The sequence below is a fragment of the Aulonocara stuartgranti genome (assembly GCF_965226115.1).
Source record: "Aulonocara stuartgranti genome assembly, chromosome: 8".
Taxonomy (NCBI): Eukaryota; Metazoa; Chordata; class Actinopteri; order Cichliformes; family Cichlidae; genus Aulonocara; species Aulonocara stuartgranti.
Window position 1 is genome coordinate 10,017,471 of NC_138959.1, and position 26,856 is coordinate 10,044,326.

The 26,856-nt window shown below is 41.2% G+C and overlaps 2 protein-coding genes across 3 annotated transcripts; one reads left to right on the top strand and one right to left on the bottom strand.

Moving 5' to 3' along the window:
• Positions 1–5,740: 5,740 nt before the first annotated feature.
• Positions 5,741–9,655, bottom strand: pigf (phosphatidylinositol glycan anchor biosynthesis, class F). The gene is made up of 5 exons (XM_082543389.1): positions 9,260–9,655; positions 8,556–8,647; positions 8,138–8,254; positions 7,923–8,031; positions 5,741–6,088 (listed from the first exon to the last, which is right to left on the bottom strand). Exons 1-5 carry the CDS (start codon positions 9,485–9,487, stop codon positions 5,975–5,977), a joined length of 660 nt encoding a protein of 219 aa, XP_082399515.1. The 5' UTR covers positions 9,488–9,655; the 3' UTR covers positions 5,741–5,974.
• A 1,547-nt stretch (positions 9,656–11,202) lies between these two features.
• cript (cysteine-rich PDZ-binding protein) lies at positions 11,203–25,529 on the top strand. Of its 2 annotated transcripts, none has more exons than XM_082543488.1 (5): positions 11,203–11,334; positions 11,583–11,648; positions 19,641–19,695; positions 21,452–21,555; positions 25,199–25,529. In XM_082543488.1, exons 1-5 carry the CDS (start codon positions 11,319–11,321, stop codon positions 25,261–25,263), a joined length of 306 nt encoding a protein of 101 aa, XP_082399614.1. In that variant the 5' UTR covers positions 11,203–11,318; the 3' UTR covers positions 25,264–25,529. The 2 variants fall into 2 exon arrangements, with proteins under 2 accessions (XP_082399614.1, XP_082399615.1); XM_082543489.1 differs by lacking the exon at positions 25,199–25,529 and adding an exon at positions 24,594–25,192.
• Positions 25,530–26,856: the final 1,327 nt, after the last annotated feature.

A 26,856-nucleotide genomic window follows, 5' to 3' on the forward strand; every position in this document is an offset into this window, starting at 1 on the left:
CTCACAGTGTGATCAAGAATGCCTTGTAGTCATCCACCGACACGGGTAATTACAAAATGTGCCGAAGAAGAGGCAAAAAATAAAAGCTGATCGTAACAGATGTGAGGAATCTCAAGATTTTAGGTACTAGAAACAGAAAGAAGGCCGCTGGGGATTGTCATGCAGAGATAACATGCTTCTAGATCTGTCTGAGAAGTTATCCAGAATGAAAACAAGGAGACGATCGAACGAGCAAGACTTAAAGGAAAAAAAGCTGCTAAAAAGCCCTTATTGAGGACTGCAGAAATCCTGGGAGTGCAAACACTGAACTGGAAAAAGTTCAAATTAGTCCAAGATTGAACTCTTCACTCAGCATTGTTGCGCTTATGTCAGCAGAACAGCTGGAGACCGATTTGATGCTACATCCATTACACCCACAATGCAACAAAGTGGAGATCCCATTATGGCATGGAGTTCCATTTGTGGAGATGGTGTGGGCAAGTGAAAATCAACAGTATGATGAACAGGAAGGTGTACCAGAACAATCAGGACTGACACTGACTGGTTATGTGCTCATATAACAAGTAAGTAAAATGTATTTATAGAGCATTTTTCATAGATAAAAATCACCAAGTGCTTAACAATAAAACCAGAAATATAAATAAACTAAAATTATAAAACAATGAAAAAAATAATTAAAAGCTCATTTTTATAGAAATGTCTTCAGCTGCTTTTTAAAAGAGTCAGTGTAGTCTACACAACGTAAACACAACGGAAGAGAAATCCACAGCCTTGGTGCCAGTGCCTGAAAAGCCTGATCCCCACGTGTTTTGAACATAGTACATGGGACCAACAGTAACTTCTGACCTGAAGACCTAAGTGCTCGGGAAGAAGCCTGAGGTTTCAACAGGTCAGAGATATACTGGGGAGCTTTACCATGTAGAGCTCTAAAAGTTAAAACTAAAATGTTAAAATGAAACCAATGAAGAGAAGCCAAAACTGGAGTAATAAGTGACGTCTTGTTAGTGCCAGTTAAAAGTCTTGCCCCAGCATCCTGTACAGTATGAAGGCGATCCAAAGCTGATTTGTTGAAACAAGTAAAAAGACCATTACAATAATCCAAACCAGGAGAAATAAAAGCATGAATAATCATCTCAAGTTCTGCCTTTGACACCAGTAGTCTGAGTTTAGAAATGTTTCTTAGATGATAAAACCAGTTGGCAATGATGCCGAACATCCTTCAAAATGTGCAGAGACTCTGACCAAGAAAGAGGATTCTGGAGTACTAATGGAGTGGCCAAGTCAAAGTCCAGACTTGAATCCTATTGAACAAATTTGGCATTTAGTGGGTTTAAAGATAGATCGCACAAAAGTTTCATCCAAAGCTATTTCAAGAACTTTAACAAACAACATTTAACATTGAAAAGCAAGAATTTAAAGTCTCACAAATAACAATAAGAATATAATTTTATTCTCCTGGGTGAGATGTTCAGGGCATGCCCCACCGGCACCAAGGGCACGCCCTATAGTTATAATTTTTAGTTTTAAAGTAGTTTTTGGCAGATTTCTAAAATATTTCTGTTAACAGGTGGTCAGATAAATTTGTTAAGCACCCTGCATGTTAGAAAATAAGGAAAAGGATGATTTATCCCCCATTTAATTATACTATGCAATCTTCTGGATGGCTGGCTTCAGACTGGGTGATGTTTAACAGGAAGGCTCTCCAAAAACAGCGCTGCCTATTTTTTTGGCTTGCCACCATTTAAAGCAATTAGAGACCTGAAGTGGGTGTATGAGTAAGACTCTCAATAAAAACAAATGAGAAAAAAAGTTTTTCACTGGTTATAAATGCCAAATTTAAACAGCGAAATTAGATGAGGTCATTAGGATACATCCTCGGGGTACCAAAAAGTATCTCAAACTAAATTTCATGGAAATGCATCGAATAGCTGTTGAGATCAAATCTAAACCAAAACAGTGGACTAACCATTAAGTCAGCAGAGAGCCTAACATGGCTAACAAATCTAATAAAAAATAAATCTCCTGCTCAGGCATCCTCTTTCCGGCCACTTTCTTTTAGTCACTATCATCCCCTTGTTCCTCTAAAAGCATATTCATCATGCGGAGCTCTTTTTAAGAGAGTCATCTCACGTCTTGTTTTGATTTGTACCTGCTTTTTATCAAGGAATCCTTCAGCATCCCCTCTTGCATCATGATAGCCCACTTGAACTCTCCTCAGTAACAACAGACCCTTTGTTGTCGCCCTTGGAGTAGATAGAAGAGACACAAGAGCTCTGCAATAACATATGTGCGACACACCGCTCTAACTGTTAATGAAGAGCACACCGGAGTGTGAATAGAAGAAATTGGGGGAAAACGAGAAACAAAACGCAGGAAGAAAGTGGGACGTGAGGAGCAAGAGACTGAGTGTAAGAAGAAGGGTGTTAAATGACGCGTGGGTGTGACTCATCGGGAGAAAATTGAAATCTGAATCCCTCTTTGAAGGAGCTGTTTACATGTGGAACTTGACTATCATGTCATGCTATCTTTTTATTTTATCAGGAGTTAAGTAGGCATAAAATTCTCTGTGATTAATAAGCCTTTTTTTTCTTCTGACGGGGTATATTTCAAAACATCAATCCGCCAGCCTACTTTAAACCAAGCCATCAATCACAGCAGAGCATCCCTGCGGCTGATCCAGTCTAGAACTGATCCATTATTACCTCTCAAGAGCTGCATCGCCAGGATGGATAAAATCAATTTTCTTTTAAATAAAGGTAAATAATTTCTACTGCATGAGAAAGAAAACACTAGCCTTTTTATTATTTAATTGCATTAGAAAGAGTGTTCATTATTGTACTTTATTGAGCCCCGTGGGGAAATTGCTCTCTGCATTTAACCCATTCACTCAGTGAAGCAGTGGGCAGCCATTGGGCGCCCGGGGAGCAGTGTGTAGGGACGGTACCTTGCTCAGGGGTACCTCAGGGTAGCTGTTAAGGGGAATCGAACCCCCGACCTTCCGATCATGGGGCAACCACTCTACCTACTGAGCTATCCCTGCCCCTTACTTGTCTTACTACCGTGTTTGTAAATTCCCGGCACATCAGGCAGTAACACTCAGCTGGTACACTTTGCCAGTACTGGGTTTGTACCCCCTTTGCCTTCAGATCTACCTTAACTCTTTGTGGCACTGATTCAACAAGGTGCTGAAAACATTCCTTGGAGGTTTTGGTCCATATTGGGATGATACTATCAAACAGACCAGGCAATATTTTTAGTCTTCTGTTGTCTAATTTTGGTGAGCCAGCGTGAATTGTTGCGTCAGTTTCCTGTTCTTAGCTAACAGAAGTGGCACCTGCCGTGGTCTCCTGCTTCTAGTTTCAATGTGTTATGCATTCAGAGATGCTTTTCTGTGTACCTTGTTTGCAACAAGTGGTTGTTATTTGAGTTACTGTGGCCTTCCTGTCAGGTTGAAGTAGTCTGGGCATTCTCCTCTGATCTCTCAATATGGCATTTTTACCCAGATACCTGTCACTCGCTGGATATTTGCTCTTTTTGGAATATTTGTGTAAAATCGTGAGATGGTTGTGTGGGAAAATCCCAGTAAACAGCCACTAACATGGCAATAACAACCATACCACATTCAAACGCTTAAATCACGTCTTGTCTAGATGCCTAAATGCAGTGAGTTTCTGCCATGCGACTAGTTTATTAAATATTTATAATAATGAGAAGTTAATACACATTCTTAAATTTGGTATAATTTATGAATCCAATATTCACTCGGCTGTGAATACTGGTGTTTGAGTGGTATCCACCATCTCCTGAGAAAGATCTCCCTTTCATTAATAAGATGTTTGACTTTCTTGCTGAAGCAGGTGAAAAAGAGACAAATTGAGGGGCACTTTAAGAGCAATCTCCTCTTTAAAGGCCAGTGGCTTACTTCACAATTTTAAACACAGTGATCCAGATCAGCACCCAAATTTAATGTATTCTTCCTTAGCCTGTTCAAGAGTCATCTCAGCTCCTAGCTTGGCAGAGAGTTATGAGACACAGCCTTACATTTAATGTGCAGGCTGTCAAACCAAGATGATCTAAAAAAAAAAAATGTTCAAAGGCTGCACAGAACGGCATGTAGAGATGTGTTTTAATTCGGTGTGCTGTCAGCAGCATGAGGAATCTTAAAAATACTACTCTTAAAAATACTCATTCTGGCAGGCTGGATTTGGGGTAACACCAGAGAGAGAGAGCAGAGGACCCGGCTGGTTTCAGTCTGCTACTCTCTTTCAACAAAGCAGAAACATAACAGTTCTGCAAATACATGCATACCACAGCCGCCCTGGAGAAAAAGGCTGAGGAGAGAGGACGGGCAGAGAGGACAAATTACCTCTCCTCACAATGCCCCGCTACAATAGAGCTGCCTGAGAACAAATAATGAATAAATAAAGTTCTCTGAGATTGAATGTGGGGAACAATTTGTGAAGCAGCAGCTTTTGTGTGTGTGTGTGTGTGTGTGTGTGTGTGTGCGTGAATGAAGGGCCTTGTGCTTGTCTCACAGATTGAAAAGGCCACAGGTGACTGAGCACACGAACAAAGCAACTTCAACCAGATTTCAGTCCTCAGAGTAAATAGACTACACCTGCAAAATAACCCTCAAAGGACTCAAAAACATATCTAATCGTAGCTTTTTTTAAAGACTTAGCGTTTTAATACAATGCACAAGGTCAGCGTGATACCTGTTTGATCATACCTTATGCTCTTCCAAAGCCCTCCTCTCCAACTCCCCTGCTCTCCACATGTAATGACGCATCAGAAGTGAAGTGTAAAATTTAAAAAAACAGAAAAGAAAAGAAAAGCATGGAGCACAAAGGGTAATAGAGTTAACAGCATGAGGTCAGATTGAGTTTCATCAAAGAGAGAAAGGGAAAGATTGATGCTGTAAGCATATGTAGACTTTCAAAGACTTTCCTCTGCTCCATCTTTCATCTGTTTCCTTCAGGCTGTTTTTTCCCTGGCAACAAGGAAGGAGTTCAAGCACAGGGCTATTGGGCAGCTTTGCTTCTGATTTTTTTACTGAAACTTTCCAGCACAAAATGCTCAAACAGCAAAGATAACCGACAATTTCTTCCGCTTTTTTTATTTTAAATCTTGGCCATAATTACTTGTGTATACCAATCGTTCGGACAATTTGCAAGGAACATCACATTCCGTTCTGGAAAATGTACATTTCATTGCGGTGACTGGGTGCAAGGGAGGACTAAGAGATGTGGTGCGGCGTGAAAGGAGGGAAATTAATGTCCTCGAAATGAAAGTGAATCAATATGGTTGCCCAAGGATGTGAAAAAGGTGGAATGGGAGCTGGGGAGGCGGAGAGGGTGTTGAAATAGAGTTGGAGCGAGATTAATGGTCGTTTAAAAAGGAACAGTATTCATCAGCAGTTGGCTTCAGGTGCAGAATAGCGTCTGTGTGTGTGTGAGAGAGAGAATGGAAGCCAACTCTGCAGCAGGTTTACATTTTCTCTTTAATTTTCTAACTTCCTCTCATGACTCTCTCAACAAATGGCCATCCAACCATAATACTGATTACTTTGCATTTCACTGCAAATGAGCCTCAGTCTGTTGCTTTCATTAAAACTCTCCTCACCTTCACATAAACACACGCACACAGGTGGCGAACCAACAGCACCACCTGCAGGTTTTTCAGAAACACACATACTGACGTCAAGGAGCTTTAATCGCCCAATTTCACAAGTAAATACACATTGTTAACGAAGAAAATATTTTATTACGTTTAAAAATGTTCCGTTTCAGCCATCACATGTACAAAATAATACCTCTGAGCTTTTACAAAACTGCCTCACAACCCTACAGGCTGCAAAGGGGGTGAATGCTCCCAAATAAATAATAAAAAGTGAGAGAAATTCAGCAGGATCAGGAGTCACGCCATCGTGGATACATTCGCACAAGCACAGGCATAATACACGTGTGTCTGACTATCACTTGCACTTGTATGTGAGCTGTTTGCGGTGATAATGGATCCACGCTGGAGCTGCAACCAGCCCGGTCAGGTAGCCAAACAAAGAGCCCAAACTGCAGGAAACAGGCCAGACCTACAAAAAAAGAAGTAGTAGAGAAGTGAGCATGATTGTTGACTAAAAGCTTGACACTGGTCCGATACATCAAAGAGAAGCTGAACTATTAGTCTGTCAATTTGAGTTACACCCCAATTACCTCTGCATTTTCCCTCAGTCATTTTACACAGAATTCCCTGTGCAATTATAACTTTAATGTGTTCCATTTTCCATTAAACAAAACAAAACAATCTAATTCATTATTCATTGGCTGATTACTCTGTCCAGTGCTTAGAAAAATCATCGTGGAGAATTTGGAAGTTAAGAACTTAAATCAGCTACAAAAAAATGTGTAATTTACACCAGTTTTTTTTTCACTCTGACAGCTACCACACCAGCTTCATGCAGGTTAGTGCCCAGTATCATCCTGTGGCACACTTGTGTTATATCACCATAGCAACCTATCACTTCATTCATGCTTTTGAAAGACAATCTTCACTTCTGTCGCTACAGAGCATCAGCCTGATGTTGCTGCTATTAATACATGTGTATTCCAATTTTTTCCTGTTGTTTTCTCTTCCTTGTTTCCCTTCTACAACACTTTTGCTACTCACCAACTAACAAAGCAGAAAAGTACCCATTTAAGGTCATTTTAAAGGTACTTTTAATGGAATAATGAAATCACAAGGACATCCACCTCCTCCATTCATCAAAATGAAACCAGTAATTTACTTTAATTTAAGTCCGTGCAGTTAAGAGGCCTTTGTGAATCCAATAGTAATTTGAGAAAACCTCAAAAAAAAAAAATCTAAGAGAGGCTTCGCGGGTAATATGGTTTAAATGGTCGTGTTAGTTCCCTGGTCTTAAGAGCAAAAACTGCACTGTGGATAGAGAATATTTCCACATACAGTAGATTAGAGGTTTAGTCAGACTCTCTCTTCCAAAGTAAGCAATATTCATGTTATTTGCAAAAAAAAAATTTAAATTGACATTTGATTCTCCGTGCTGTAGTGGTTAACAAATTAAACCAGGGATGGAAAAGATCCCTGGTTTCAGACCAGAAGACACAAACCCAACCTCAGGGTCACAAGCTCAGATAAATGTGTAGGTTGTGACAGGAAGGGCATCTGGCACAAATTCTGTGCCAAATTAAACATTTAGATCCATCTGCTGCGTCGACACTTGGGGAAAGAAAAAGTACTGAATGTACCTTCATTGCCAACTAATTTGCTTACGAAGTGCCACAGCCAGACTACTGACTGAGCCACTTCTTGTGTTATTTTGATCTAAATGATATGAATGTGTGTAGAGGAAATATCAGGAACCCTTTTATTAAACTGTAGCATGTAATTTAATGAAAAACAAGCCTAAACATAAAAAAGTCACATGCTACAGGTCATATTTAATTGATATGGGTGCTGACTGAGGCTCCCAAGCAATGATGTCTGATTATGGCAAAATGCCTTGACTCCTTTCTCTTAGTGCCTCTTCTTTGTTTCCTACACTGATATCTCTGGTTGGAGAGACAAGAACATACAAACTGACAAAGGACCAGTGAGATATAAAATACTCTTCGGAGTAAAGGTAACAATTAAAGTCTCTCTTTTGGTATCTTTCATAAAAGTTATAAAAGCACACAAACGTGCATTTGCTATAAAATCGAAGCAGTGTTCAAGAACTACACGTCCATCAGAAGGCAATGTCAGCACAACTTTTAATTGCTGAAAAATTTTTGAACCAGGTTTAAACGTGGACTATAAGCCGACCGAGTACTCAAAGTCAAAATGTTTGCTGGGTTAGGTCACAGACTGTATAAGACCTAATGTGAGGATACAAATCCATGAGTATACGCTTTGTCCATGCATAGAATTACCTGCCAGGGCCTATCCCAGTCCAGAGGTATGGGGAATGCTCCAACCCAGGCTCCAACAAGTGTGCAGGCCACAGTGATCTGCAGGCAGGTGTCCCACACAGACATAGCTCTGGAGCCGGAGACAAAGAAAAAGCAAGAACAGTTACTATCTTCGACACAGAGACATGTGAAAAGCCAGGAGGAAAGAAAGAGAAGGAAAATGATTTCAGCCTTACCCATGGCGACTGAAGACTCGTATCCAGGCCTGGACGTTGGGGCCGAGGACACAAAGACACCTCAGCGTGGTTAACGAAGTCAGCAACACAGCAAGGGAGAATGTTTCTAAGGCAGATCTGTAAGAAATGATAGGTTCACGGTATCAACGACAACTGCAATAAGAGAGTTATTGACAGTTTTGTAGAAAAAGAATTTTTAAAACGCACATAAAAAGCAAGCAGAGACAAAGTAAAACACTTGACTTTGTATAAGTGACAGAATCCTTTCAGGGTTTGAAGATTTCTGTAGTTGCCAGCTGTTTTCATTCATTTATGTGTGATCCTTCCATGGATCCTCAGTTTATTGTGTATTACTGTCGTGATCGCTACTCTCTGCGTCTCTCTTTATCAACCTCTGTTTCACAAAACAATAACTCACTCGATCAGTGGAGCTCCGTATAAAACGACAACAGTGTGGAAGAACAGGCACGACAGGAAGAAGTACAGGCAGGAGCGAAGCAACCTCGACAGCTGCAGAAAAAAAAACAGCGAGAAAACAGTCAAACTTTTAAGATCCAGATATAAAAAGATCACTTCCTGGGGAAAAAATATATATTGGTTTGATGAACATGCAAGAGTCAAGTATTCACATTAATTTATATACAAATAAGTCAAAATGTTTTTCTTTTTTTTGGAAAGGCAACTTCAATTTTACTTGCCATACCCTGTCCTGATTACTGCCAGACCTGTTGAATTAAAACATCACTTGAACAGAGCCTGTTGACAAAGTGAAGTAGTCTAAGAGGAACACATTACACCACAATCCACAAACAAAGACTGGGCAATAATAGCATCCATGGAAGAGATCCGAGGACAAAACCACTGCTGGTCTCATATTTGCCAAACAGCATCTTATTCATCCCCTAAGAATTTTGGGGAAATATTCTGTGGGCTAGCAAGACAAAATTTGAAGGGGGCAATTAGTGTTTCACACAGTGCCAGGTCGGTTTGGAAAGCTTTTCCCCCTTAACAAATGAAACCCTCATTTAAAAACTGCATTTATTGTACTTTAAAAAAATAAAATAAAACAGCCCATGTGGCACTGCGGGCATTAATCCATCGTTATTAAAGCGTTATCAGCACCTTGTATCCCAGCGTGTGCTTCTTGGCGGGCGGTGTGATCCCGAGCAGCCAGAACACGGCCACGCTGACCGCGGTGACCGCAGCGGACACCGAGTAGAGCCACAGCAGGTGTGTGCCGTACACCGAGAAGCCCGGTAGGAGCACAGCAGGTAGCACCGTCGCCATGAACACCGAAGCGGCGATGATAGCGTGAGTGGACGCCATGGCTCTGATTTCATGGTCCCACATTGTGAAGGCTGTACCGAACTACAGCAGGACACCGACAAATTGAACACAAAACACTTTAAACCTCAACGTAACGCTGGAATTGTAGCACAGGTAACATCCATAGATGAATCGCTTGACCTTGTTTCCGTAAACATGGAACCAAGCTCACTTCCGCTTTCACTTCAAAATAAAAGTGCAATACTTCTTCCTTGTAGATGAGGCAAGACAAAGTTCAATAAATGTAAATTATAGTTTTAACAACTTTAAATATATTACAGACAGTCATGCATTTAGTATACATTTATTGCTGCCACAGTGAAACTAGAAAGCTTTCATCCAATACCATGGCACTACATATAACAGTAAATCAACACAAGACTAATTAAAGTACAAGTGTGCAAAAATGGCAAAAAACAGTGCAACACCAGATAGAGCAGAACCATACAGAAACGAGATGGTGCAATAATGACATTGTGTTGTGCAAAAAGACTTTAGCATTGTGCAATAAGTACTTGAGGTAATGGAATGTATAAAGGTGTGTGTCTGCCAGTCTAGTCTCTGAGTTTTCAGGAGTCTGACAGCTTGGAGGAAGAAACTGTTTCGCAGTTTGGCAGTGAGGGCGTGAATGCTCCGGTGTCTCTTGCCAGAAAGTAGGTTGGTGAAGAGTGTGTGTGAGAGGTGTGTGGGGTCCTCCACAATGCTGGTAGGTTTGTGGATGCAGTAGGTTCAATAAGTGTCTGTGATGGAGGAAAGAGAGGCTCCAATGATCTTTTCTCACTTTGTGCTGTATGGTCTTGCGATCTAACACGGTGCTGTTTCCATACCAGACAGTGATGCAGCTGCTCAGGATGCTCTCGACACTCCCTCTGTAGTAGGTGGTGAGAATGGCTGGTGGGAGATGGGCTTTTCTCATCTTTCACATGTGAGACCTGGGCCAATGCAATCGGTCCAGTGTAATTCAATTCAAAGTGACAAAGTAGTCATTGAGACTTTTGTGTTTTTATATTTGTGTAGAACATTTTCTAATCCATTTTCAGATCTCTCAGCTGCTCCCTTTATGGGTCTGTGGATCATCTGCCTCCATCTCATCCTACCACTACCCTGCTCATCTGTCACACCAACCCTCTCCATATCCTCCTTTACTACATCCATAAATCACCGTTCATTTTATTATTATTGTGGATTTTGTTTTAAGCCCCTTTTACCTCAGATTTATTTTGGTTGAAAACAAATTGTATGTTTGTGGTATACTTGTTTGAACACAATCCTTTATTTAATCAGTTTCCCCATTTAATCAGAACATGTGAACACTGTCACATGTAGCTAGATGTGAACTATTATTTATCAGTGAGAGCCATTCTTTTTCTACTTTCACTGCTATAACGTTATTCTGACAGCAAATAGAAAAACGAGATTCTTCAGTGTTCTTTAAACTGTCTCTGCCTGACTGCTACAGTCGCCTACTGTTTGTAAGCTTTAAAAGTTATTTTTATTATTATTTATTGGATTTAATTATTTCACACGTATTTCACGTTATATTTCACACGTTATATTCACACGTGTGAAATAATGCAGCAGCAAACTTTTAATTTTTAAAGAAAACTTAGAGGTTTTCGTCCACTTTACAGATGAACAAGGGAAACTGCAACCAATTACAAAACGGGTTACTTGGACCCTCGCCGAAGGGCAGTACAACTAACCAATGGCATCTGAGATTTGAAATCTAGGCTTTGACCAATCAATCGCTTGCGAGCTGCACGGAAACGGAAGTAACGACCGGAAGTTTACATTAACAGAGAAAGCTAAACGCAGCTAACGCTTCAGCTTCTATTTTAACAAACAAAAAAGGACAATGGTTTGTGAAAAGTGTAGGTATCTCGCCATTCTTCTATCATTTAATTTATTTTAGATCTTCAATTCTAATGTCTTTTTTCCCGTTAAGAGAAGCTCGATGATCCTTAGAAAGCTGGCTAACGCTATGTGATGCTAACTGTTGTTATTACTGTCCTCACTGTTGCTTTGGTTGAGGAAAACATACCTTCACCTTCTAGGCTTATTTCCTTTAAATCCACTGCGCTGTTTTTGTTACATATGCTGGGTTGCTTTTTATCTCCAGGTGAGAAGAAGCTCGGTAAGGTCATCACTCCTGACACCTGGAAGGATGGAGCCCGGAATACAACAGGTGAACAGAGTAAAATCTGGATTTGTTTCAGTTCAATGGCATAATGTCACCAGTGTGCAAGGGCTGCTGGAAGTTTTGGAAGATTAAATAGAAAGATCACAATTAAAAACAACAGAAAATATATAGATAATACAACGGGGAGGGGGAAATTAAGCTTTTAAACCAAAATCTGAAATAGCGTTCAGTTAGTGTGTGATTTCTCTTGGTTTTTTGTACATTCTTAGGAGCATTGACTTAAAATATTAAAAATAAATCATTATATACTAAGTGACTCAAGGAAAGTAGTTTAAATACGTTCATGAACATGAATTTGGGGCTTTTAATGATTTCTTTAACCTTGTTGCTTTTATAGGGTGGAATAATTGTACAGCACAAATCTTGAATGACTTAAAACAAACAAAAGAAAAACAACAATAAGGTTTGTGGCGTAATTCTGGCTGCTTATTTGATTCCATCCACTTTATGCAATCTACCAGTATCACTGGCAGCATGATGCTACCACCAGTCCTTTGCAGTATAAAAGTCACTTCACCGTGGAAATGAACAGTGGTGTTCGAAAAATTTCTAGTTCATGACCAATCTTGTGCCTTGGTGATTCCTTGTTTCCATCCTCATTCAAACCTTGGCAAAGTGCTAGCATATGTAAGTAGTTTGTATTTACATAGAGTTGTTTGAACTGACGATTTTGGAGTCCACAGTGGTTTAAAATTGCTCCAAGAAAAGTACCTAATTTGTGTAAATCTACAGTTCTGTTTCTTAGATCTTCACAGAGTTCCTTTGACTTTCCCATTGTTCTGAGTATTGATGACTCCAATGAGTGCTGTAAAACAAATTATTTTTGTGTTAGCAAAGCGAAACTACCAGTTGTAGTCAATCATGATCACTAAGGAGAAGTTAAGAGGTTTTGGCCTTGTCAGGTTAAAATACACCGTAGAACATTCAGCACCATTTATTGAAAAACTTCTGCGTGTATATTTTTGATCCTGTATGTATACTTTTGACCCGGTGTGGATTAGAGAAAATCCAAACCTGTTTTTTTGTTTTTGTTTTTTAAAGTCATTCAAGATGTGTTCTGTACAATTATACCCTTGGAAAAGGAACAGTTGAAAGAAATAATTTGAAGTCCAAACTTACTATTACTATTATTCAGAATGTACATACATTTACTTTGGGGATGATCTGATATTCTCTTTTCTTTTCTTTTAAACCGGTGATATTAACTCAAGATTATAAACCTACAATCATCTCTGACTTGCATATCTACAGGGCTTTTATCTGCAGTTTATGGAGGACATGGAGTGTAACATAACATACCAGCAGACCAAATCACAAACGTCCATACAAGATTGCCGAACAACCAAGGCATTTATTTACAATCAATTTACAGTAATAAAGTAAACAGAAAACCCCCCACTTATTTTTATTGCTAAAAAAGAAAAGAAGCACTAAGTTACATGTCAAAGCCTACGCAAAGACAAAGCCTACACTCCCTGTCTGGCCACAAAAGCTTCTGCTAACATACAGGTGAATTTAACCAAACACAACAGAACAGTGCAGGTCCCACAGGTTTGCCACAGTTCAACTCCCAAGATCACTATAAGTAATCCTGAATCAACATGCATGTCTCAGCTCGGTAACTAAATGGAAAGGGGCACTTACTGCTGGAGCTAATTACATGGAATTTTGCAAACAAGCATAATCCCGTTCAGCTCTGGCGTGAGGTGTGAGAGAACTGCAACAAAGACAGGCAAGAGCAGCTTTCTTTCATGAAGTGGCCAAACGACCGGAGGGCATAGCAGACACATAGAGAACTCCACTGATGTATCATGAGATTAGAAAGTAAATTTCTTTTAAATGGTTGAATATGTTTTAAACATTTATACACGTTATAACGTGACTTTGTGAACTTTAAAGGTTCTCATTTTGGTCCAATTTTTAGAATTTTACTTTTAAAGTTAACCTTTACTAAATTCTTACCACTAGATGACACTCTTTAACCATTAATTGTTTATGTAAGTGCTGAAGTGAGAAACAAGGAAATACCAGGTTTGCCCTGAGATTAGTGTGGTACAATGGTTAGCAGTGTCACCGTACTACAAGAAGGTTCTGGGTTCAAACTTCTTCTGGGAGCTGATGTGTCTTCCACAGAATGATAACATGCTTGTTAGGTTGACTATAAATCAGTTGTAGATGTGGAATTGAGAGTGAAAAACTGTCTCTCTCTGGTGGCTGTGTCTGCTGTACCGTGTATGCCATGCTATGACAGTTGGATAAGTGGTTAGGAAAACACTGATAGATGGCCTGAGATCTGCCAGTTATGACGGGCTAATCACACAGAGCAAATGTGTTGTTATTCTAAGGTGAACTGAGCCTAAGCACTGAGGACTCGATGAAGGCTATAACTATAAGGCTATAACCTTTTGTTTTGTTTTTTTTGTAAATATTTTTATTGAAAAAAGAAAACAACACAGTATTTGCAGTTACGGAAATACAATTAACCGATACTTATATATATCTGCGAGAGGTTTGCTTAGCATAGGGGATCTAGCCTTAGGACCCTTAGGGCCCAGGCAGGAATCGAACTTGTGATCCTCTGCTCCAAAGGCGTGTAGTCTAACCACTATGCTGTCCAGCTGCTCGCTCTCTCTCTCTCTCTCTCTCTATATATATATCTATATATATATATATATATATAAAAACACCCAGCACGCCCCTGCGGGCGGTTTATCCTTCAAGCTCGGGTCCTCTACCAGAGGCCTGGGAGCTTGAGGGTCCTGCGCAGTATCTTAGCTGTTCCCAGGACTGCGCTCTTCTGGACAGAGATCTCCGATGTTGTTCCCGGGATCTGCTGGAGCCACTCGCCTATCTTGGGAGTCACCGCACCTAGTGCTCCGATTACCACGGGGACCACCGTTACCTTCACCCTCCACATCCTCTCGAGCTCTTCTCTGAGCCCTTGGTATTTCTCCAGCTTCTCGTGTTCCTTCTTCCTGATATTGCTGTCATTCGGAACCGCTACATCGATCACTACGGCCGTCTTCTTCTGTTTGTCTACCACCACTATGTCCGGTTGGTTAGCCACCACCATTTTGTCCGTCTGTATCTGGAAGTCCCACAGGATCTTAGCTCGGTCATTCTCCACCACCCTTGGGGGCATCTCCCATTTTGACCTCGGGACTTCCAGGTTATACTCCGCACAGATGTTCCTGTACACTATGCCGGCCACTTGGTTATGGCGTTCCATGTATGCCTTGCCTGCTAGCATCTTGCACCCTGCTGTTATGTGCTGGATTGTCTCTGGGGCATCTTTACACAGCCTGCACCTGGGGTCTTGCCTGGTGTGATAGACCCCAGCCTCTATGGATCTTGTGCTCAGAGCTTGTTCTTGTGCTGCCATGATTAGTGCCTCTGTGCTGTCTTTCAGTCCAGCTTTGTCCAGCCACTGGTAGGATTTCTGGATATCAGCCACCTCCTCTATCTGCCGGTGGTACATACCGTGCAGGGCTCTGTCCTTCCATGATGGTTCCTCGTCTCCCTCCTCTTTCTTGGGTTTCTGCTGCCTGAGGTATTCACTGAGCACTCGGTCAGTTGGGGCCATCTTCCCAATGTATTCTTGGATGTTCGTTGTCTCATCCTGGACTGTGGTGCTGACACACACCAGTCCCCGGCCCCCTTCCTTCCGCTTAGCGTACAGCCTCAGGGTGCTGGACTTGGGGTGAAACCCTCCATGCATGGTAAGGAGCTTTCTTGTCTTTATGTCAGTGGCTTCTATCTCCTCCTTTGGCCAGCCTATTACCCCAGCAGGGTACCTGATCACGGGCAGGGCGTACGTGTTGATGGCCCGGATCTTGTTCTTATCATTCAGCTGACTCCTCAGGACTTGCCTGACCCTCTGCAGGTACTTGGTGGTTGCAGCTTTTCTAGCGGCCTCTTCATGGTTCCCATTCGCCTGCGGGATCCCCAAGTACTTGTAACTGTCCTTTATGTCTGCAATGTTGCCTTCTGGTAGTTCAATCCCCTCAGTTCTGACTACCTTCCCTCTCTTTGTTACCATCCGACTACACTTCTCCAGTCCGAACGACATTCCAATGTCATTGCTGTATAGCCTGGTAGTGTGGATCAGTGAATCGATGTCTCGTTCACTCTTGGCATACAGCTTGATGTCATCCATGTACAGGAGGTGGCTGACAACTGCTCCGTTCCGTAGTCGGTATCCGTAGCCAGTCTTGTTAATGATCTCACTGAGGGGGTTCAGGCCTATGCATGGATGGATGGATGGATATATATATATATATATATATATATATATATATATATATATCTATATATATATATCCATCCATCCATCCATCCATCTTCATCCGCTTTATCCGGGGCCGGGTCGCGGGGGCAGCAGCCTAAGCAAAGAGGCCCAGACCTCCTTCTCCCCAGCCACCTCCTCCAGCTTATCCGGGGAATACCAAGGCGTTCCCAGGCCAGCCGAGAGATATAATCTCTCCAGCGTGTCCTGGGTCTGCCCCGGGGCCTCCTCCCGGTGGGACATGCCTGGAACACCTCACCCAGGAGGCGCCCAGGGGGCATCCTTGTCAGATGCCCAAACCACCTCAGCTGGCTCCTTTCGATGTGGAGCAGCAACTGCTCTACTCTGAGCCCCTCCCGGATGGCCGAACTTCTCACCCTATCTCTAAGGGAGAGGCCAGCCACCCTTCGGAGGAAGCTCATTTCTGCCGCTTGTATCCGCGATCTCGTTCTTTCGGTCACTACCCACAGCTCGTGGCCATAGGTGAGGGTAGGGACGTAGATCGACCGGTAAATTGAGAGCTTCGCTTTTACACTCAGCTCCCTCTTCACCATGACGGACCGGTGCAGCGTCTGCATTACTGCAGCTGCAGCCCCAATCCGTCTGTCGATCTCTGGCTCCCTTCTCCCATCACTCGCGAACAAGACCCCGAGATACTTGAACTCCTCCACTTGGGGCAGGAACTCATCCCCATATATATATATATATATATATATATATATATATATATATATATATATATATATATATATATATATATATATATATATATATAGTTTTTACAGGAGTTTAACAGTATAATAAAGGGTTGCCACTTGTGGAAAAATTTGGCTGTGCAACCTCTCGACGTATATTTAATTTTTTCAAGTTTTAAGAAAAACATAACGTCTTTAAGCCACCGGGAAATTGTAGGATACTTAACAGACTTCCAACGTCTCGCTAATAGGGATGTGAAGGCTATAATATCCTTTTGTGTAAGTGATTGCTCGGCTATTACCGTTAGAGGGACACACAGCTGGCGAAATAATGTTTGAGAAGATTTCAGCTCTTTTTGAGGAAAATGGTCTGGAAATGAAGCGTGTCTGTATACTTGTGACAGATGGGGCTCCATCCATGGCAGGAAAAGTGAGTGGTCAGCAAAATATTTATTTTAATTTGAAAGGAATTATCAAAATGGTGTTTTTTTTTTTTATTATTAGTATTTCAAATGTGCAAAAAAAAAATAGTTATAGCTCCCTTTTTTTTAAATGGACCTTTTGGTGTGCATTTGTGAGAGGTCACCAGATTTACAGGGGAAAAAGTTTGTGTGGGTTTGAAATTGATCATGATCTGCTGCTTACTGGCTGCAAAAAAAGTATCTGGCCCAGATAAATTCCTCGGTTTGAAAATCTGGCCCAACTAACTTCTTAGTTGAATAGCCATGCATTATAAGAATACATAACTGATTTGACCTCACTTTCATGTTAAAGTTTCCAAAACCATCCAAGCCTCAAGCAGGCTGTTGTAACCCTGTTGTTGAATTCGTATTTGCCGAACCACGCGGGAATGAGGAAGACCGTACCCTCGCTATAGCCTGTTCACAAGACTCCTCATGTATTTGAATTCCAAGTCTCCTTCCCATGTACACTTAAGCTTAACGTTAGAGTGGTTACTAAAAGACAGGATAGTATCATAGAGTTTCGAAATGGTTCCTCTGTGATGAGGAATAAATGATAACGTAGTTTCCCACTGCTGTTCTGGAGGTAAAGAGGGGAAATTTGGGAAACTCTTGGCAACAAAATTTCAAATTTGAAAATGGCAAAACAAATGGGTAATAGGGAGATCGTAACGAGAAGACAAATTGGGAAAATTATCGATAACACCATCCACATATAAATGTTTGAACTGTTTTATACCCTTGTCACACCACACTGAGAATGTTGAGTCCAAGAGTGAAGGGGGAAACAAATAGTTGTCGCTTAGAGGACCCGAGGAAGATAGCATTACAAAATTAAAGTGCCGTCTAAACTGAAACCAGATTTTGAGTGTGTTAAGAACCACCTGATTATCAGTATACAGAGAGGGTTTTACGGATAAAGAGGAATAGAGCAAGGCTGGTATAGAAGAGCCCTTACATGATGATAGCTCCAATTTACACCACGAGGAACCAGAAGATTTTAGCCAGTAGCAAAGTTTATGGATGTAAGCTGCCCAGTAGTAGGCTAGAAAATTAGGTAATGCAAATCCTCCACTAAATCTGCATCGCTGCAGTAAAATTTTAGAAACCCTAGGTGGCTTCCCTCCCCAAATGAAAGAACCAATAATCTTGTCCAGTGAAACAAAGGCTATAACTTTTAATGTAAAGCTACTCTCAAGAACACATCTTATTAGCATCTGTTACTGGTAATTACAGAAAAAACATGAAAGGAAAGAATAAAGATTTTTACCCACTTAGCTGATATCAATCATTGGTCTATGAGAACAGTTAACTGAGATCCAGTGCTTTCTGGTTTGTATAACCTTTCTCTTCATATTTGAAGTGGGCAATAAACTGTACATTAATCAATCAGTGTCCCTGTTGCACGGGCTAGACATTTTTTTTTTGGCCAGACACCATGCACTATAAGTAACATTAGGCAGTTAGCACATGGCAGACATTACCAATGACCTAGCTCATCTTTCCGGGACTGATAATCAAATCCATTTAGTTTTGGTTTGATCATCAGCAAGTGTGAGCATCTCTATAAAAGCATAGGTTTTAGCAGTTTGCTTGTCTGGAGCATTCAGGTGTATTTTAACATGATGCCAAGGAAGAAAGATGTCAGCAATGATCTTAGAGAAGCATTTGTTGCTGTTCATCAGTCTGTTTATAGTTTGCTCATTCTACAGTGATTAAAAATTATTATAAAGTGGAAAACTTTCAATCTTCCCAGGAATGAATGTGCCTGCAAATTCACACAAGACCAGAAGAAAGCCTCTTTTCTCTAACACAAACATGGCAGCACAGCTTAGGTTTGCCAAGTTGCATCTGAACAAACCAAAAGACTTTTGGAGCAAGGTTCTTTGCACAGAAGAGATCAGAATAGCCATAATGCGTAACACTGTGCATGGAGAAAATCAAACACAACTTGTCAGCACAAACACGATGGGGAAGGAGTTATGATCTGGGGTTGTTTTGCAGCCACAGGACCTGGTCACCTTGCAGTCATTGAGTTGATCATAGACTTATCTGTGAGGCCCTCTGTCCAACAGCTAAAATCTGGCTGATGCAACAGGACAATGATCCCAAGAGCAGCAGCGAATCTACAGCTGAATGTCTGAAAAGTAAAACAATCAAGGTTTTGCAATGGCCCAGTCAAAGTCCAGACCTCTACCTAATGGAAATGCCACTATGCATAAACACATGCCTGAATCATGTTGTTCACTTAGGTTTTTATACACAATTTATCCATTTCTGCTTAGTTTTTGTTCAAGGAAAAAAATCACACAGTGTAAGATGTGTTGTTGTTCATCTGATGTTGTTTTTGAAGTTTTTATTTATGTCCTGATCTGCAAAAGCTTAGAACTGATAGATGGGGCACTTTCTTTTCACAAGTGTAGGCTGAGTGGTGATACAGGACTACCGGCCTGCACAGAAGCTTTTTTTGTGGTTTTAATGTGATGTTACTTTAATGATGATGTTTGATTGGATCCTTTCTGCTTTTTCCAATCAGAGAGTGGTGGGCGCAAACTAAATGAGAATAAGATGTTGACTTCTAAGAAAGCCAGGTGAGCGCCATCAGCATCTCTATTTTCACATAGAAGACCTACATACTTTCTCGCATGAAAATCACCATTTTAACTTGCTACAGTGGGGCAAAAAAGTATTTAGTCAGCCACCGATTGTGCAAGTTCCCCCACTTAAAATGATGACAGAGGTCAGTAATTTGCACCAGAGGTACACTTCAACTGTGAGAGACAGAATGTGAAAAAAAAATCCATGAATCCACATGGTAGGATTTGTAAAGAATTTATTCGTAAATCAGGGTGGAAAATAAGTATTTGGTCACCTCAAACAAGGAAAATCTCTGGCTCTCACAGACCTGTAACGTCTTCTGTAAGAAGCTTTTCTGTCCCCCACTCGTTACCTGTATGAATGGCACCTGTTTGAACTCATCATCTGTATAAAAGACACCTGTCCACAGCCTCAAACAGTCAGACTCCAAACTCCGCCATGGCCAAGGCCAAAGAGCTTTCGAAGGACACCAGGAAAAGTATTGTAGACCTGCACCAGACTGGGAAGAGTGAATCTACAATAGGCAAGCAGCTTGGTGTGAAAAAATCAACTGTGGGAGCAATCATCAGAAAATGGAAGACATACAAGACCACTGATAATCTCCCTCGATCTGGGGCTCCACGCAAGATCTCATCCCGTGGGGTCAAAATGATCATGAGAACGGTGAGCAAAGATCCCAGAACCACACGAGGGGACCTGGTGAATGACCTGCAGAGAGCTGGGACCAAAGTAACAAAGGTCACCATCAGTAACACACTACAACGGCAGGGAATCAAATCCCGCAGTGCCAGACGTGTTCCGCTGCTGAAGCCGGTGCATGTCCAGGCCCGTCTGAAGTTTGCCAGAGAGCACATGGATGATACAGCAGAGGATTGGGAGAATGTCATGTGGTCAGATGAAACCAAAGTAGAACTTTTTGGTATAAACTCAACTCGTCATGTTTGGAGGAAGAAGAATACTGAGTTGCATCCCAAGAACGCCATACCTACTGTGAAGCATGGGGGTGGAAACATCATGCTATGGGGCTGTTTTTCTGCCAAGGGGACAGGACGACTGATCCGTGTTAAGGACAGAATGAATGGGGCCATGTATCGTGAGATTTTGAGCCAAAACCTCCTTCCATCAGTGAGAACTTTGAAGATGAAACGAGGCTGGGTCTTCCAACATGACAATGATCCAAAACACACCGCCCGGGCAACAAAGGAGTGGCTCCGTAAGAAGCATTTGAAAGTCCTGGAGTGGCCTAGCCAGTCTCCAGACCTCAACCCCATAGAAAATCTGTGGCGGGAGTTGAAAGTCCGTGTTGCTCGGCGACAGCCCCAAAACATCACTGCTCTCGAGAAGATCTGCATGGAGGAATGGACCAAAATACCAGCTACTGTGTGTGCAAACCTGGTAAAGACCTATAGTAAACGTTTGACCTCTGTTATTGCCAACAAAGGTTATGTTACAAAGTATTGAGTTGTATTTTTGTTATTGACCAAATACTTATTTTCCACCCTGATTTACGAATAAATTCTTTACAAATCCTACCATGTGGATTCATGGATTTTTTTTTCACATTCTGTCTCTCACAGTTGAAGTGTACCTCTGGTGCAAATTACTGACCTCTGTCATCATTTTAAGTGGGGGAACTTGCACAATCGATGGCTGACTAAATACTTTTTTGCCCCACTGTAATTCATTACAGCCATGGCGCTAACTTTACTGCATCTGTAGTTATGTGTCTATAATTCTTTCCCATGGCAGGTTCGACCCTTACAGCAAGTCCGGCTTTGCTATCTGCAGGATCTGCAAGAGCTCTGTTCATCAGGCTGGATCACACTACTGCCAGGGCTGTGCATACAAGAAAGGTACAAAGTCGCACTGCTTACCATGCAGGAATGCTACTGTGGGTCCAAAACTTGAATGCATTTATTGCTTTCAGCAGATTCTAACAAAACTGCCTCTCTGCATGATACACAGATCAATACACAGATGTTCTTTGTAAACATTATACTTGTAGTCTTGCTTTTCTTCACAGCTTTCAGCTCTGAAAACCGTTAAGCAACTGCTTCTGACACATCTACTTATTTTTCTTTTTTTGTCTTTAAATTGAGGCAAAAATGCTCAGATTAGGATGTGGCAATAGCTGGGAATGTGAGAGGACTCTGACCTGCGGTGGGCTTTTCCCCCTCTTTAATCTATTTTATATCTACTAAAGGTCTTGGACTAGATCTTTGTTCTTGAGTCAGTCAGATCAATGAACAGTCCCTCTTCCGTAGTTCTGAAGTCAGCATTTGCCTGAGTGGTCTAAGATTTAATCTTTCAAGAAGATTAGTTTAACAGTTCAAAGGTAGCATGGCTGACAGTGCTAGCTGTTTACATTAGATAATACAAATGACATTACGTCTCAAAAGGTATAGATATGTTGATCTTCATGTTACTTACATGGTCCAGTGTGGCTACAGGTTATCAGGCCAGATAAAGAAGCAAGGGGCAAATATAATAACAAATACAAAGGATGAGTAGGGCAAAGTACAGTGCATGACAGCTTCATTCCCACGTGGTTCGGCAAATACGAATTCAACAACAGGGTTACAAAAGAACAGCCTGCTTGAGGCTTGGATGTTTTTGGAAACTTTAACATGAAAGTGAGGTCAAAACAGTTATGTATTCCTATAATGCATGGCTATTCAACTAAGAAGTTAGTTGGGCCAGATTTTCAAACCGAGGAATTTATCTGGGGCAGATACTTTTTAGCAGCCAGTAAGCAGCAGATCATGATCAATTTCAAACCCACACAACTGTATTGAAAAACATGTAATTTTTTATTCCTTTTTCCCCTGTAAATCTGGTGACCTCTCACAAATGCACACCAAAAGGTCCATTAAAAAAAAGGGAGCTATAACTAAACTATTTTTTTGCACATTTGAAATACTAATAATAAAAAAAAAAACCATTTTGATAATTCCCTTTCAAATTAAAATAAATATTTTGCTGACCACTCACTTTTCCTGCCATGGATGGAGCCCCATCTGTCACAAGTAGGGCTGGGCGATCTGACCCAAAATTCATATCTCGATATTTTTTAGCTGGATGGCGATATAAGATATATATCTCGATTTTTTTTTTTTTTTTTAAAGCCACAAGTTAAGAACAAAAAGAGAGTTCTTAGTCACACTGTGTCCCAGATGTCACACGGGCACTTTTATTTACATACAGCGTAGATGTACATGAAGAAATTACTCAAAAATAAATTATCAGCATTTATTAAATAATCATGGTCCATAAATAAAAGAAAACAATGTTGTTTTTGTGCATAACAAAAAGCTCACAATTGTGCAGTCAAAATGTAAACTAATAGACGCTGAGCATAATAACAAAGAGACAGATTTCACAGCTGCACCACGTCTCTGAACAGGTGCCATTTGTGGTCCTTATACACACACAGTACGTATCACTCCGCGAGGCTCCTCCTCGGTAGCCGTAATCCTCCGACAATCCATCAAGCGGTGCAGCTCCGTAGTTTAGCAAAGTCATATTAAAACATTTTTTGACAGATTGCTGAGCGCTGTGTACCACATAAAATCGGTTCGCGGTCAGTAAGCACAACCAGAATTCATACATAAGGTGCACTGTCGATTTTTGAGAAAATGAAAGGATTTTAGGCCGTGCAGCCCCTCCGGGCTGCATGTCTTTAGCGCGGTTAGCTCGTTAGCGCTGTTAGCTCGCTAACACGTTGACGCCGCCCAGCCCCACGCACGGTAACTCGCTAACGGAGATTTTCCGCTGTGTTCAGTGAAGGAGAGGCGAGTCCGAGTAACGTTGCGTAGAGACAAAAGTGGACGAAAGAGAGGCAAACCTGCGGCTCCACAAGTATAATTATAACGTAACATAGACTATATCGATATAAACGATATTGTCACATCTTATATCTCGTATGAAAATATATCGATATTTTTAAAAAACTCGATATATCGCCCAGCCCTAGTCACAAGTATACAGACACGCTTCATTTCCAGACCATTTTCCTCAAAAAGAGCTGAAATCTTCTCAAACATTATTTCGCCAGCTGTGTGTCCCTCTAACGGTAATAGCTGAGCAATTTTGCATCCAAAAACCAGACATATATGCACAACTGTGCAATATCAGTTCTGTCTGTGAACCCATATCCTGCTATAGACATTACATCAGTTTTCTTCAGGTCATCTAACAGCATTTCAAACTTGTCTGACGCCAGAACTTAAACTCTACGAATATTTGAACTGTCTGACAGGGGTACGCTTTTAATAGCAGATGTCACACTTTAGTTTTTTCGTCACTTATCACCGCATCCACCACAGCCAGCATGCAGTATTTCACTGTTTCAGAATCTGTGAAAGGCCTTTTCTTCTTCGCCAAGAACCAAACACGAAGGGAAGCTGCTGCAGCTCTCTCTTGGGCTGTACAGGACCCTCACCATGGTAGTACAACTCCGGTTGTAAGATTATTAAACTCGCAATTAAACTTTGCAGCCCTCTCCTGAGATTGCTCTGGAAAGTTTGTGTAGAAAGTCTGGTGTTTGTCATTGTGGTGCCTTCGTACGTACCGCAACACACTCACTGCAAATTAAACAAATAGGTTTGGCATTTGGATTTGGCGGTAAAATGAATAAGTATTTGTCAGTCCAGGCAGGGTTAAACCGACAGTTTTCATTGTCAATTTTACACTTTTGGACTGAGAAAGACATGCTGTTGTCACATCATACGATGATAGTTTAATATGTTTACATCACGGTGTATTGTGGGTTAAATATTGCTAGGCTACTAGGAGTGTTGCATTCACAGTCTACACTACACTGTAGGACTTTTTAATTTTTTTAAATTAATTAATTAATAAATTTTTTGCGTTTTCTCTGTGTTTCTGCCAGGACCACAGGCAGGGCCACTCGCTGGTTGATTCTGGGCCGCCATTTGAATAGGCTTGTTATAATGCCTTGGAGAAGTTGTGCTTTTGACCTTCTGTTTTGGCTATCGGTCATTTCATCAGATGCCTCACATTTTCCTGGGGGAAAAAAACTTTGAGGAAATATGCACTTCTTCATCAGAATTATGCAAAATTTTAGGTCTCTACTGTCATTTCTTATTTGCCTGCCCTTTGTGCTTTTTCTGTCATTGAACAGGGAAAATTGGAGAAAAACATGCTTTCGGCAGGACATTAAGAACTCGCTAGAGAAACAATAATGCTCCCAGATTTTCCACCAGATGCCTTTTGGAGTCTGGAACCCTGAGCTGGGGCATATTGCAGATAAAAGGACCTCTGGTCTTCCTCAGGAATTGATGTGATCAAAAAGCATAGTTACAGGAGAGTTAATATTTAACTTAAACTCATCAGTTTGATAGACGGAGCTGATGCTGCTGTTTTCTGTTCACAGTTCAGTTCTGCTGCCCCAAAGAGGCCAAAAACCTCTGATAAAATAATGATGCTTGCTTAAACCATTTTTGCATTGTTCTTTTCTCTCTCTGTTGTGTCCAGGAATCTGTGCAATGTGTGGAAAGAAGGTTTTGGACACCAAGAACTACAAACAGACGTCTGTGTAACTGCATGCTGATCAGGGAGAGGCTCCACACGTGAATAACGGACTGAAAGAGAGGTGGCTTTGTTTGCTGGAGCTGTTACAGTGGCCATACGCAGGCCATCTCTAAATACACCACCCGTTATCGCTTGTTTCTGCAGTCAGCACTCTCAGACTTTTCCTGTATTTTAAATTCAGTTCTTTCCTTTTCAAGATGTTAATTTCTGTATGTAATATATGCCGTGTTGCTTTTGTTATGTGAAATAAAGCTTCCACTACGAGGACATCTGACCGGGTCGTTTTGTCTCCTTGCCTTCAGACATAAAGTGTTTAAATTTAGCCCGTGACGCACATTTGTCTCATATGCCTGAAATAATCAGTTTATTCTGACATAATCATATTTGGAAACGGTCAGGTGTGACCCCTCTGCCCCCCCCATCCCCTCAACTGCTTTCAGAAAAAGAGGTTAGAGTTCATAAGCTCATAAGTTGATATTTAAAGGGCTCGCTCTCCCCCAGGCCTTTAGCAACATGTGCACATTTTTTTAACGTGTCCTTATTAATTTATACTGCCGGTCAACAAGATACAAACGGCCTTAGTTTCTGGGTAATCTACAGCAGGTAACTCTCAGATATGACTGATGTAAATGAGTCAGCTGTTCATAGCTATGTTTAGCAGAGCTTTAAAATACAAAAAACATTATCAAGAGACAGTTATATCATTCTGGACAGGGGAAATGTTTTAACAAATCCATGTTATTCGTTTAACTAAACCCAGGCTAAATGTATATATTCATAAGATTAAGTTAAATAAGTCGCATACTCGTACCTGGGTGATTTGGTGTGCCACTTTGTGTCTCAGTATGGAGACACAAAGTGGCTCTAGCTTTTAAAAAGTCTGGATGCATTCGTATTTTAACCCAGAGGTGATTACCAGACAAAACAACCGCTAAAAAGGAGAATATGTGAATGAGCAAGTTTGCTGCTCCTCCTGGCACAACGTTCCCATTTATCTGGGCTTGTGACGCCCTGAGGGTGGATTTGTATCCAATCCTACTCTCAAACCAGGGAGCTTTCATGTGTAAGATGAATCCATTAACCACTACACAAAGGACCCACATACAGTACATGCTATTTACTACTGCAAAATGAAAAAACAGTGTCCTGTCCATTCCCATATTTTTTAAATATATGAACAAACTGGAACTGCCAATTACACTTTAAAAAGAGAAGATTTCCCTCGTTTTATTGTGTTCGAGGCCTTGCTGGATGTGGCTCGTTATCATTTATCATATGTTGACATTCAAAGAGAAAACAAGAGAGAATATGGAAACATACCAACTGTTGGGGACTTTAGCAGCATGGCTGTAGTGGCAGAGCATCAGTCATTGGGTCACCGTCAGAGCAGAACCGAGGACATCTGGTTCACCTCACTTTACTGTCTCAGGGAGAGTAGCACAATCACAAAGTCACTTATGTGCACCGATTCGCTTACACTAGTACATACGGTGTCCACAAAACAGAGATTATGAACTAGGATCCGCAGTCAACCTGTTAAACTCCTATTTAAAACTATACTTTAATATAATATATATCAGTCATACACCTATAAACAGGCC

Coding starts and splice junctions, on each gene's coding strand:
- cript (XM_082543488.1), top strand. Junction 11,649..19,640: donor TGGAGCCCGGAATACAACAG/GTGAACAGAGTA, acceptor TTTTCCAATCAG/AGAGTGGTGGGCGCAAACTA. Junction 19,696..21,451: donor TTGACTTCTAAGAAAGCCAG/GTGAGCGCCATC, acceptor TTCCCATGGCAG/GTTCGACCCTTACAGCAAGT.
- pigf (XM_082543389.1), bottom strand. CDS start 9,487: ATGTGGGACCATGAAATCAGAGCCATGGCGTCCACTCACGCTATCATC. Junction 8,255..8,555: donor TACGGAGCTCCACTGATCGA/GTGAGTTATTGT, acceptor CATTTCTTACAG/ATCTGCCTTAGAAACATTCT. Junction 6,089..7,922: donor ACTGGGATAGGCCCTGGCAG/GTAATTCTATGC, acceptor CTTTTTTTGTAG/GTCTGGCCTGTTTCCTGCAG.